The sequence below is a fragment of the Hordeum vulgare genome, chromosome 3H (genome assembly GCF_904849725.1).
Source record: "Hordeum vulgare subsp. vulgare chromosome 3H, MorexV3_pseudomolecules_assembly, whole genome shotgun sequence".
Lineage (NCBI taxonomy): Eukaryota > Viridiplantae > Streptophyta > Magnoliopsida > Poales > Poaceae > Hordeum > Hordeum vulgare.
In genome coordinates, this window is record NC_058520.1 from 604,472,847 (window position 1) to 604,486,307 (window position 13,461).

At 43.0% G+C, this 13,461-nt stretch overlaps 2 protein-coding genes across 2 annotated transcripts; both read left to right on the forward strand.

Annotated features, from left to right (window-relative positions):
* Positions 1 to 289: 289 nt before the first annotated feature.
* On the forward strand, positions 290 to 2,031 carry LOC123442219. Its single transcript, XM_045118269.1, has 5 exons — positions 290 to 293; positions 475 to 1,199; positions 1,351 to 1,419; positions 1,621 to 1,743; positions 1,921 to 2,031. The coding sequence occupies exons 1-5, from the start codon at positions 290 to 292 to the stop codon at positions 2,029 to 2,031; spliced, it is 1,032 nt and encodes a 343-aa protein (XP_044974204.1).
* Positions 2,032 to 7,153: 5,122 nt separating this feature from the next.
* On the forward strand, positions 7,154 to 8,081 carry LOC123441036 (protein BOBBER 1-like). Its single transcript, XM_045117564.1, has 2 exons — positions 7,154 to 7,560; positions 7,667 to 8,081. The coding sequence occupies exons 1-2, from the start codon at positions 7,249 to 7,251 to the stop codon at positions 8,006 to 8,008; spliced, it is 654 nt and encodes a 217-aa protein (XP_044973499.1). The 5' UTR covers positions 7,154 to 7,248; the 3' UTR covers positions 8,009 to 8,081.
* The last annotated feature ends 5,380 nt before the right edge of the window (positions 8,082 to 13,461 follow it).

Here is a 13,461-nt window from a genome sequence, read left to right on the forward strand (position 1 = left end):
TAAGGAACACTAGAAGGAACCATTCACTCCTATTCATGATTATTTATCTTCTTTGGTTGTCCACAATCAGCAAAAGGATGTTTGTACCTTCTCTAGGCCAGGCGTCGACGCAGAGGCAGATGCACAACAGGAGCTCCAGATGCACAACAGGAGCTCGTCGACGGTGGCTCATCACGGAGAAAAGAACTAAACATGTGCATGATCTCCTAATGTGCAGAAGACATTTCCAACACACACACACACACACACTTGTTGATTTCGTGCTCATATGACCACAGCACACGCAAGCATGGGCTAGAGATGAATAAAGATCACCTACATGGGAAGCAAAATAAACAAAAAATCATGCATCAATTTAACATATGCTTGAAAATTGAGAGCACACTATAACAGCAACCAGCAAATCAACTAGCAATCTAGCATACAATAGAACAATGTTTCATACGGAACACTATATTTGTTCATAATGAAAAGAAACAAAAGAGGGGATCTCAAGCCCCATAGCTGCTCACATACTTGATTTCTGTGATGACGGCCTGGGTGATAACCTGCTTGCTGCAGTGACCTCTACCTCCGACCCGTTTGCAGCCTCCTCTGAGGATGTTTCATCCTCCTCCACTGCCACCCCTCCTCTCTGCAGCTACAACGATGACATCCCAGAAATGGCCTTCTCCCTGTTACCCTGCTTTGACTCTACACTCTCAGCCCTACTTGAGGAAGAGCAAAATGTATGTCCTGATACCAATCTCATTCCCCTAATCAATGAGACACTTGCAGCACCAGGATACTATCAAGCTGCTAATGGAGAGGTCAGCATAGAGCAATTCGGTCAACCACGGCTTCCCCAGAGCATAGATGAACCCTTGCTGGCAATGCAAATGAGCAGTACTACGCCTATCTCGATGCCTCTTGCTCCACGGTGTGATGAAGAGTGCCTCACGGCGGCACTAACCAGAGGGTACATGAGCCTGGATAGTGCCCTGTATCCACAAACAGGAGCAATGATCCCGAGTTACAACACAGAGGCATCAAAATTAGGATTCTTCAATGGTAGTGGTGGTAATAGCAATGGTATGGTGGTGTTAGATATGAATGACATCGGCGAGTATCAGAGGATGATAGAAGGTGAAGGACCGACGAGAACATATAGCGACACAGATTCCATGCAAGGGGGCTATAGCAACACTGCAGAGATTCAGGTAACATACGGAACCTAACATTTAAGTAATATCATGCTGCTTAATTACAGTAGTGCCAAACTTCCATGCAACACTGGTAAAAGAAACATGCTTAACTATAAAATTAGCTTACAAATGATACTTATTTGAAATCTCTTTGACCTCTAAACAGAACGGGGGTAACAATCAAGACCTGGTAAATGGATGCAACGGAAGCCCGCCAACATTACCTCCAACAGAGGTCTCATGTTTAGATGATTCCACCTTCAAAGTTGTGCGTCCTTCAGCTGAACAGAGGAAGGAAAAGATCCACAGATACATAAAGAAAAGGAACAAGAGGAATTTCAGAAAAAAATAAAGGTAATATGGAGCATCCTGCACAAAGCACTGCTTCCATAGGCATCTTACCAATTCAATTCTGATGACACGCGACAAAATGCAGTATGCTTGCAGAAAAACTTTAACAGTCAGCAGGCCCCGTGTCCGTGGAAGGTTTGCAAAGAATGAGGAACTTTGTGAAGCAACAAGATCAAGCTCCCAAAATCATGATGAATATGGACAGATTGTAAGTCTTCTAGTATATTACACTGTCTTGTCTTACCAGAAACATCCCAGTTTATTAATAAATATGGTCATGTACTCATCAAGTCATATTTTACATTGCTCCATCAAGGTCAGTAATAAAAAAGAATATAATCGTGTAATAATTTTCTGAACTAAGATTCATGCTTGTATTTTTCAGGCGGGTGCACATGGAGAAGACATTCTTGACATGTCCGATATCCTCGCACATTTGAGTGCAATAAACAACTATAGCTACAAGTATAATTATACCACTGAATCATGGATATGATCACCACAACTGCACAAACTAAAGTCTGCATTCTGTTTTCAGTTGTGCAACCATAATCCATAGTTTCCCCTTGATCCTAGTAAAATAAGGCTACACCTTTACAAGTTTTGTCACAGGAGAAGTGCTTTTAGTTCAAGTTATTGTAGACCTGGTGTATTGCATCAATCTGTTCTCACTTGATGACATTCTTACAGTGAGTGTGATAGTTAGAGTCTCCAGAGCAGTGATTTGTAAATAGAATTGTGTCCATGTCAGAATAAACAGTATCAAGAATTACCCAAACTATTTGTCATTCTAAGGTCTCCCTACTTGGTGTACATAATAACAATATTTACGGGACAACAAGGCCTGAAAGTAAGGCAACTTTGGACAATGTTAAAAATATGAATAACACTCCAGAATCTGTAACATCTGGCCATATGTCAAGAAGATTCACAAATTAGAATCCAATACGTTATAGGAGTAACTAAAATAAGAGTTGCAGCTCACAAACTTCTGACATTTCTAGTATAATCATATATTGTAATCAAATACTGAAAATGTGACTGGAAATGCACAAGACATTTGATAACATGATCATGTTGCTGGTCATAGTAATTAGTGCATCAGAGACCGTTTGTATGTGAAAGATTGTGCACATCACATATGCCGAGCTGACTTACGGAAGAAAAGTGAACATATGGTAGGTGATTACTTACTTGGAGACCCTTCAACTGCAACTGTTGCAACAGCTCCGTAAAAACACCTACACAGTATGCAGAGGTTGAGAGTTTTTCCTCTTTCCTTGGAAAAGTGTAAAGGCAGAAATTAACAATGTTCTAGTTAGGACATGTAGCTAACATATAATTTGAGTTATGCGAACCATCCCTCTTCTGAATTCATATATAACCTTCAGTCCATGGCGTTACCTATTATGCTTTGATAACAGATGCAGGCTCTGTTGGGCTACCCCCAGGCTTCACATCACTTCCTTCAGATCCTTGGGTAGACAAAGCTTCACCTTTTGAACAAGAGCCCTAAAAAATTCAAAGCTTATGTAAGTATTGTGAACAGCCCAAAACATGCACCGTGCTTAACTCTGAATTGAAGTACACAGACCCACTGATGTTGGCTCAGTAGACATAATATACTGCGGTTAGCAGTAAACAGAATGTTGAGCCCAACAAAAAGAACATGGTTATAACAACAATGACACTAAAATTGTGGAAGGGGTTCCATTTTTTAAACAAACAGTTATAAATCATAAAGAACACCATTTACATACATCTGTAAAAGCTTTCATCAATGCGCAAATTTTGAGTTTCTGCTCTAGGGGAATCAAGTGCTTCATTCGTCAAACATAGGATAACAAGCCATGGTGCCATAAGGATATATCATATTCATATGTGCACGTTATCGGCATAGAACTGTCCATCTCAGAGATAGCACTGTCAAAGCTAAAAAAATACATATAGGAGTGTCAATGCGTATTAGACTTTACATAATTAGGTGTTTCAGCGTGAAATAGCATGATAAAATGAAAACCATGTACAGTAGGAGTGGATGGCAGATTCCCACAATAATCCATTAATTCAACTCTCTCAGGTAAATGAAAATTGCATCGAATCCAGTGGAAAGAAACTGTATACGCATGGGCTTACCTTATCATTCTGTACCAAAGAAGGAGGTCAGGCCATGATGTAGGGACGGACAGGCTTGTGATAATCTCTGAAATTTCGAAGGGCGAACCCCTCCGCCCCAACAGACGGAACAGAGAAACCAAAGTGCGAGCCAAAGCGGTGGCAGAGCTAAGAGAAAGCTGGGGAGCGGCGGGGAGGGGCGGAATTTACCCCATCTGGGGCGCAAGGGCGAGGCCGTTGTTGAGCTGCAGCATGCCGTAGTTGGAGGTGTCGTAGAGGCGGCGCAGCGCGGCGGTGGGGAGCTCTGCACCTAACCCTAGGTCAGGCTTGAGACTGGCTTCGAGAAGCAGCGGGCGCGTGACGGGGCGGCGGCGGCAACGCACGAGCACGCGGGAACGGCGTCGGCACGACGGGGAGCTCTGCACCTAACCCTAGGTCGCCAGCCCCCCCTTTGGGCCATGGGAACGAGCGGGAGAGGGAGGGAGGGGGAGGAGAAGGGAAGGAGACTAACCCAGGGGCCGCGCGGGGAGGTACCCGACGCCGTCGAGGAGCGCGTCCGACGAGGCGGCCGCCGCAGGGAGGGAGAGCAGGAGAAGGGGAGGGATACGGGGGAGAGCGAGCTAGACTTGGTCGATACGGGCAAAGGGGCCGCGCGGGGACTGGCATGAGGATTTTAGCGGGGGTGATAGCAATGGCGCTTTTTTTTATAACAATGACGCATCTCAGGTGGTGCGTTATTAGTAGTTTTGCAACAAAAAAATATTATAGTAGTGACGCACTGGGTGAGTGGTGCGTCATTACTAGTTAAACTAGTAATGGCGCACTCTGCCCCGGTGCGCAATTAGTACTTTTGCAAAAAAAAATAGTAGTGGCACACCGAGTGTGTGGTGCGCCATTAGTGTCCACCACACCAATGACACACCTGCACATGGTGCGCCACTGCTATATATTAGTGGCGCACTACTTGTCTGGTGCGTCATTAGTGTATATATCATCTATGGCCCTTTTTCCTAGTAGTGTATTTGATAATTTGATATGCACTTATGTGATGTGTTTAGATTTATCTAGTGTAGCTATAAGTATTTCAAATCAGAAGTTCTCCATGAAATTCCACATACAAATCTATCTAAGATATTGTTCATTATAAAGAGCCAATCTAAACATAATATCACTAGTGATCTATTTATATGTGGTTCATGCTATTGGTTTAGACCGTGGACTTTGCTCGTCCAAAGTGAGAATCTTATTTTCTTCGAATATTTTATAATATTTTAACCTAATAGGTAAAATTATGGTGGTTAATAGTATAGTTTAGTGTTTGGGGCCCTCATCCTCTCAGGGCCCGGGGAGGTCGCCCTGTTTGACTAACCTATGGGTCGGCCGAGATCTAGTGTTAGCAGAGAAGAGTAGGATGTAGTTGTCCTTCTGACTAACTTTTTTTAGGGCAATCCTTCCGACTAACTAATCTGGTTGTACTGGAGATCAATGAAAGACGCGGGGAGAGGATGCCTAGAATCCATGGATAATGATGATAGTCAAGCTCAAATCAATTGAAGGATTCATGGTCGATTCAATATGATTGCGTGGCAAATTAATTTTTAGTGTTGCAAATTATAAAGTTATACTAGCTGTGCAACACCAGTTTAAAGTATTTTTTTTGTTTGCCAAACTATGAAATATACAATGCATGAAACTTCTCTGTCAAAATCTTAGCAACAGTAAGAAACAGTTAATATAATAATATATAATTAGATCCTGGAACTAGGTCGACAAGCTGGTTTTGTTGATAGAAAACATAAGAGCAATTCGTGTTTAAAAAAAAATCAAAACATGCACATAATGATTATAATTTTAAATATATAAAGGGCCCCGGGTTATATTTTTGTCCCAGGCCCCTGAAATCTCAAGACTTGCCTGCCTGTAGAAGAAGGATCATATATTTGCCGAATTCATTCAGTCCTTTGTTAAATGTGTGAACATAAATACAAAAACAAGATAATTTTTTATTTCAAGACTTTTTAGTAAAATAAAAAACATATATTAACGACAAACTTAAGAAAAAATAAAAATATATTTAACATAGAATGAAAATTAAAAAATATCTTTCATTGTAGTAAGGCTATCAACATACATGAACGAGATAAACTTGACAATCGATGAACAATCGCCAGTTGATAAACTGTAATCTAGTGTCAAGCTACCTCTCTCACACAACAAGAATTGAAGGAACTAATGCAACAAGGGAGAAGCTTACCGTTGTCCGCCGACACGGCTTTTAAGTCGGATGACGCGCGCCTTGCACGTCGATGTTGGTCTAAAGTACTAGTTATCTTTTCCGAGTTCTTTCTACCGGAAACTCGGCAAAGCGTGACCCCTCGCATTCGGGGTTAAGAAAAATGAAAAAGGGAAGATGTTTGTCTAGTGTTGTTAGCCGCAACTCAGCAAAGCAGTGATCCCTAGAATTCCTATTTCTTTTAAATGAAAATAGAAAATGTTTAGTGAATCTCTGTGCCTGTAACTCGGGAATGAAACACCGCCGGCTACGTCAACTGCTCTACAGAAGGGCCAACCTGTCAGATTTCACCGAGTTTTCCAATTGGAAACTTGGCAAACTTGAGTTTGTTCACTGAGTCGTTTTTGTTTGTCGAGTCGTTTTTTACTGGAACCAGACAAAGCCTAAGCTCTGCCGAGTCCGATTTTAAATCAAACTAGACAGACAAAAGTTTGTCGATTTCCCGGTAAAATGAACTCGGCGAAGTTTTGAAATTCGATACAAAACCAGATTATAGTAGTGACTAGTGAAACAAAAACCCCTTTTGGAGGCCAAGCTCCAATGAGGCCGGTTTATGAAAAATTCAATATTTATCAAAATTCATATTTCTATATTTTAAAAAATTCTGAAAAAATTATAGATATAGTTGGACGCATAATGCACACATATGTAAATTTTGAGGACAAACTACGTTTAAATGAGGTATGTGCAAAAAAGACAATTCTAGGGCTTTTTAACACATGCTATTATGCATCCTGACGGGCTATGAATTTATCTTTTTTGTATAGACCGCGTTTCAAGGCATTTCATCCTGAAATTTACACACATACGCATAACATGCTTGTTTACTTGTACAATTTTTTTCAGATTTTACTGAACCTGAAAATTTTGAATTTTGAAATTTTCAAAAAAGAAAAAACTGCCTTCACAGAGGCCGAGAGCCAAAACGCCTCACTGATAGTGAAACTCTTATAGAAGGGAGCACGTTGGACTCCAACTGTACGTGTCATGGACGTGAGACGCGTGTGGACAGCGGTTGAGGCAGGAAGGAGCAAGCTCGGATCCATGACAATGAGAGACACAGACGTACTCCGAGACGCTGGAGAATTCGAGTAGACACCGACATCGTCGTAGCTGAATACGAATCAAGTCCGGCCACCTCCGGAAATCTTAGCCGGGACGGCCTCGAGCTAAGAGGTCTCCAATATAAATAAACGGAACCCCGAAGCCCAAAGCCTCATCAACTCATCTGCGATCGAAACCCATCTCGACGCGAGCGCTTCCCCAAGTCGATTGAAACCATAGAGTAGGGACAGAGCGGCGGCCATGGCGATCATCTCCGAGGACATCATGCAGGAGGACGAGGCGTCGACGCAGCCGGAGCAGGTGGCGGCGGCCGTGACCGTGAAGGACAACAGCACGGAGGTGGAGAAGGAGAAGGAGGAGGAGGAGAGCAAGGGGAGACAGCCAAACTCCGGCAATGGTCTCGACCTGGACAACTACTCGTGGACGCAGCAGCTACCAGAGGTCAACATCTCCGTCCCCGTTCCCGAAGGAACGAAGGGAAGGTCCGTGGTTTGCGAGATCAAGAAGGACCACCTCCAGGTCGGGCTCAAGGGCCAGCCTCCCATCATCGACGTAAGTAACATCAAACTACCAACCATGTACGCAAACAGTTCATCTTGTCCTTAATATATTTCTTTAAAATCTCTTGCTGATGCGGTATTAATTCGTCTCTTACCAGGGTAAGCTGCACAAACCAGTTAAGGTCGAGGACTGCTTCTGGAGCATCGAGGACGGGAGGTCGCTGTCCATACTGCTTACCAAGCGTAATCAGAGCGAGTGGTGGAAGTGCGTGATCAAGGGCGATCCGGATATCGACACCCAGCGCGCCGAACCGGAGAGCAGCAAGCTCTCAGATCTGGACCCCGAGACGAGGCAGACGGTGGAGAAGATGATGTTCGACCAGCGGCAGAAGCAGATGGGCCTGCCCACCAGCGAGGAGATGCAGAACCAGGACATGCTCAAGAAACTCAAGTCCCAGTACCCGGACATGGACTTCTCAGGGATGAAGATGCCTTCTTAAGATTGTCTCCAAGCTTCTAAGGCGATAATGCGGGAAGATTTTAGATGGAGAAATCGCTTCTACCTGAATTAGTACTGTACTAGTACAAATGCCCGTGCGTTGCACCGGGTAAGAAAAAAATTACAAAACCTCGTTGTTATATTATTATGCGGTATTAATTGTAATAAATATGTATAATAATGTTAAATGTTTTCTTTTAAAATATTATGTACTGCTTACATTAAAATGGATGAATTTTTGATAATAGTTATAATTTTTATTAATTTTTTAATTTCTTGTAAAAATTGTTAAACATTTTTTTCAAAAGGATCTTTTTATAGTGGGGTAATAATGTTTTGTTTTTTGATGGGTAATGGTATTTTTGTGTAGAACATATTTCCATAAATATTTTTTGAATAATGTTTTTTTTATTTTTTTTGCACAACTTGCTTCATGTGCCATTATGCATCATTTTTTATATGGATTTTTAATATTTGTTGATGATAAGGTTAAATTTTAAATTATTTTAATAAATTGATGTATGCATAAAAATTGTAATACTTTCTAGGAAGTATTCTTTTATGATTTTTTTGCTTTTGTTTGAAAAGGAACCTTTTTAAATATTTTTTTCTTTAACATTTAATGAATTTTGGGCTTGACCCAAACGACCCATTTCATTTACCTGCTTCTTGTGCTGTTGTGCATCGAGGCTACAGCAAAGAGCAAACCCGCACGGCCCGAGCGAATAAACATCACCACACAGGAGCATTGGCTCGGTTGTCTCCTTCCCCACGAAGTCACATCCGCCGCCGCCGCCGCCACCCACGCTGGCCGCTTCCGACGACCTACGGCTCCGCGCAGCACGCTCCCGAGCTTCCCACGGTCCGCGCGTCCCTCCCCTTCGGTCAGAATCTTCGGTCCCGTCCTCTACGCCCGCTCGGAACCACCCCGTGGCTAGGGTTTCGGGCAGTGCTGCGCCGGCGCGCCTCTCCGTCGTGTGCGCTCACCAGCAGCGGCTGCACCTCGCCGGCGAAGAGCGGGTCGAGCCGTCGGACCTCCTTCTCCCTCTCCTCCCTTTCGTGCTATCCTCCTTCCCCTCTTCCCTAACATGTCCGCCTCTCTCCTGATGCAGAGCCGCCATGGCTGCCTAGGAACAAGCTCAGCCCTGCGCCGGCGCGCCTCTCCGTCGTGTGCGCTCACCAGCAGCGGCTGGACCTCGCCGCCGACGAGCAGGTCGAGCCGTCGGAGCTCCTTCTCCCTCTCCTCCCTTTCGTGCTATCCTCCTTCCCCTCTTCCCTAACATGTCCGCCTCTCTCCTGATGCAGAGCCGCCATGGCTGCCTAGGAACAAGCTCAGCCACTTGATCATTTATTTGAGTTAGCGCATCGATTATCACCGTGCACGTTGGAGGGAATGGACATATACTCTACTGTTATTTATGTAAGTGAACTCATTGCCGTTACACTTGCTTACTTTTTAACCGCATTTAGCTCCAAGCTACATGCTTCTTTTGTAGCATTTGAATGAGGAAATGAGGCTAAGTTATCTTGCTCAGGACCTTATTTTTGTTGATCGGTTATCTCCTCAAGCATGGTATGTCGCTTGCCTCTCAGAAGTTAAGGGCCATTTCTCGCAGCACATATATAGGCATTGGTTATAGAAAAATCATGAATGATTTGGTGGATACTTGATAAAAAACATGAATGATTTTGTTCTTGATGCATTATACATGTGAATTATATCATGAATGGTTTGTATATACACCAATGAATCTTCCTCCTTGAAGAGAATCTTGTTTGGATTCTAACTCCGACGTTGTCACTTGGCTGCAATGTTTCTGTAGATGTTTAAGGTTAGAAATAAGCAATGCAATTGAAATATATAAACACTTTAGTTTATCCTAAACATTACCTATTTGGTGAGGACTTCCTTGTAGACAATATTTTTCGTATAGGTCCCACTTGTACTTGTCTTCTTATTCTTTTTTCCCTTTGTGTATGTGTCGACTGTACCGGTCTTTTTATTCTTCTGGTTGTTCACATCATGTGTACCTGCTAGTACCTTAATGTTTGATGTCGCGGTTGCTCTAGAAAGCGCTACATATAGTTGACCATGTGAGAGAACTGGTTCAGGAAGGTAGACGCTGACATTTGGTATTGTTTGACCTTGTGATTTGTTTATTGTCATTGCAAAACTTAGCCTGACTGGAAATTGTTTCCTCTTGAAACTGAACGGGAACATGTCATCGTCAGAGGGGCATAATGGTATACGAGGCAGGAAAACTCGCATTCCATAGTGCTGTCCCACCACAATCTCTGCATCAATTGTATTTTTTTGAAATCCGCGTACGACCAACCTCGTTCCGTTGCAGAGTCCATTAGCAGGGTCGATGTTCCTGAGTAATATGATTGCGCAATTTACTTTGAGCTTCAACATATGTGGAGGCAGTCCATTTGGGGTTAGAGTGTTTAGGAATTCTGGTGGATAGTAGTTATGTGGGTCGTCTTCTACCGAATCGAAGCTGTGGTATACCATCTCCTCCTCCTGGAAGCGATCAATCATTTTTAGGTTGATTCTGTCTACGGAATCGTTCCTTGTGGATAAAATTGCTCTTGACGTGATGTACTTTGGATCTTTTAGGGAAGTATTATCCATTTGGTAAACACTGTCGATGAGCTTATCCAAGCTATTGTCATTCGTCTTATTTGGCACACATATACTTGTAGGTATTAGTATTTCACCATCTTTATTTGTCTCCTCGGTTCCGTTTCCAATGCGTAGTAAGTATTCCGCGAACCACTTGTCGTTTTGAGCCCTCATGTTGCGCACAAGCTTCAATTGACACATTGAATTCCAGAGTTGGGACCTTCGTAGTGATGCATCTACTATCTGTGCTCTAGTTCCCTTTCGGACAACAGGTAGCACTTGCCTAAAATCCCCTCCGAATACGACAGTTTTTCCACCGAATGGAAGTTCTTGTTTGTCCATTATGTCCCGCATGCTTTTGTCTAGTGCCTCCACTGTCTGCCTCTTGGTCATAGATGCTTCATCCCAGATTATTAGTGATGCTGCTTTGAGTAGCTTGGCTGTCCCACTCTGTTTTGTGAATCCACAAATAGCCCCATCGTCTATTTTTAGTGGAATCTTGAACCCCGAGTGTGCGGTCCTCCCTCCGGGCATTATTGAAGCAGCAACACCAGAAGTGGCTGTCGCCACAGCAATCTTTCCTTGTCCGTGTATTGTGGCCAAGAGCGCCCTGTAAAGAAAAGTTTTTCCTGTGCCTCCAGGTCCATCAACAAAGAATATACCTCCTCTTTGGCATTCAATTGCTGCTAGGATTTTGTCGTAGGCCTCCCTCTGCTCGTTGTTTAGGTTTTTATTCAAAGATATTTCTTCATGATCCACCTCGATGGAGGACTCCTCGATGATCTCCCTTGGTACGTCATCTGTTGTCTCATGTTGTTGGTCAATCTTTGGAAGAGGAAATGATTCTATGTCTTTTCCCATTGATTGCAACATGTCTCTGATATTTTTGAGAACCATTTGTTCGACCGTGTGCTTGCATTTGCAATTTCTGCTATAGTCCTCTGACATTGCCTCGAGGTGTTTGTTCCAGAGGCTACGTACGTCGCTGGGCTCGCAAAAAACCAAGATTGTCGCAAATAGCCTTCGTAGTGATGATGGCATTCGAAAGAATTCTGCTTCTGTCATGCAATCGTCCAATGTGCTATCTGCCTCGATTAGTCCTCTTTTTTCTGCAGCTTCACGAAAGGTAGGCATTACTTGTCCATCGACTGTTCGTAGGTCTTCATAGCTGGTGGCGCCTGTCACATGGTTTAGTAGTACTCAAAGATAGTATCGTTCTCCTTCAGCCGGGTGTGCCGAGACGATCCTGCCAACCTGGAACACAGCGGCTCGCTTCCTCTGTTGCCAAAACTTTCCCTGACTTTGCCAAGTATAATGTTCTGGAAACTCTCCGTATAGTATGCCTCGTGCTTTTTCATGTAAGCTATTTGCTTCAAAGTACACAGTCAACATTGACCTTTCTGTGCCTTCACGGTCAATAACATTATGTATTTTTTCCATTCCATGATATGAAACCATGTGCATATTTGGGAGATGTAGCTGCAGTTGCAAGACTGGTGGGTGCATTTTGCTTAGCTCGAAGACATATATTCTCCACAATGCTTCAGGAGGTGTCACCCACCGTGCGTCTCTGTATTGCTTAATCTCATCGATTTCGACGTCGTCTGCTTTGTCAGTGACAGATACAGATGCTTGGTCATGACCCTTGTAGATGTACTTGAAGAGATACTTAACGGCTTTAATGCTTGAGCATATCTCAACATTTATGTGGCAGTTGAACATCTTTAACACATATGGATTGTAAGGAACCACCCACCTGTTATCTAGTTTGCAATTTCGGACCGTTTCAGTCCGACCGTCATCGCGTCTCCTATATATTGGGTAGGAGTCCTTGCCTTGAATCGTAGTTTCGTTAAATGTCCTTGGATAATTATTCTTGCATGATGGGAGATTCTTTGTGCATGGACAAAGTCTATTCAATGCACCGCAAGGACCATGCATCATATGTTTGATTACCATTCTGTATAGATCTGGGTACTTGTGCTTGTTAGGGAGTTCCGCAGAGATGATTCTGTTATATTGCTCTGGACATGTGTACTTGTATTTTCCGGTCATGATTAGCAGAAAGTGTGCATGGGGTAATCCCCTCTTTTGGAATTCTACGACATACATATATGCTTGAACCTTTCCAAGAATGGCCTTCTCAAATAGTTGTTTCTTCATTTCTTGTAGCTTGGCCCTGGAAACACGAACGACAATGTCTGGGCGATCTTGTGGTGTTTGTCCAGTTTCTAGTTCATGTGTGATCTCTTCCCAGTTGGGGTTGCAGGTCATTGTTAGGAATACATCTGGCTTTCCATATTTTCTAACTAAAGCCAAAGCATCAAGATACCGACGAAGTTTATCTCGTGGCCCTCCAATAAATGATGATGCAAGTATTCTCGTTTTTCCGACTGCATCTCCATTCTGTTCTCCAGCTTGAATGCTGTCTAGAAGGCCTTGGTATAGGTCCGCCCTTATTTTCTTTTGATTATGCCAAATGAAATCTAGTCTGGAGCTTTCAATCTTGATGTATGTATCTACAACAAACTGCTGGAAAAGTCGTCCGCCATGCAAAATTGGGTTGAATATACTTGGTCGTGTATGGAATTTATAGCAGTAGTATTCTCTCATGGTTACCCACAGGCCACTGGTTGAATCTGTGCAAATATGGCAACATAATAAGTTAGTTACATACGTAGTCATATATGAAAATTGAATATTGGATATAATAGTATATGAATTTTTTTACCTGGATCATCGTCATTACTGATATGATCATCACCAATATCTACCTCTCATGTTTCCCTCTTCGGTATTTTCCTATGCCAACCGAGTTCAGCTCTTGG

Excerpts from the sequence above, each read along its gene's own strand:
- LOC123441036 (XM_045117564.1), top strand. The coding sequence starts at position 7,249 with ATGGCGATCATCTCCGAGGACATCATGCAGGAGGACGAGGCGTCGACG. Across the intron at positions 7,561-7,666 it reads GCCAGCCTCCCATCATCGAC|GGTAAGCTGCACAAACCAGT; the intron begins GTAAGTAACATC and ends GTCTCTTACCAG.
- LOC123442219 (XM_045118269.1), top strand. Across the intron at positions 1,200-1,350 it reads GCAACACTGCAGAGATTCAG|AACGGGGGTAACAATCAAGA; the intron begins GTAACATACGGA and ends ACCTCTAAACAG. Across the intron at positions 1,420-1,620 it reads CAACATTACCTCCAACAGAG|TATGCTTGCAGAAAAACTTT; the intron begins GTCTCATGTTTA and ends GACAAAATGCAG.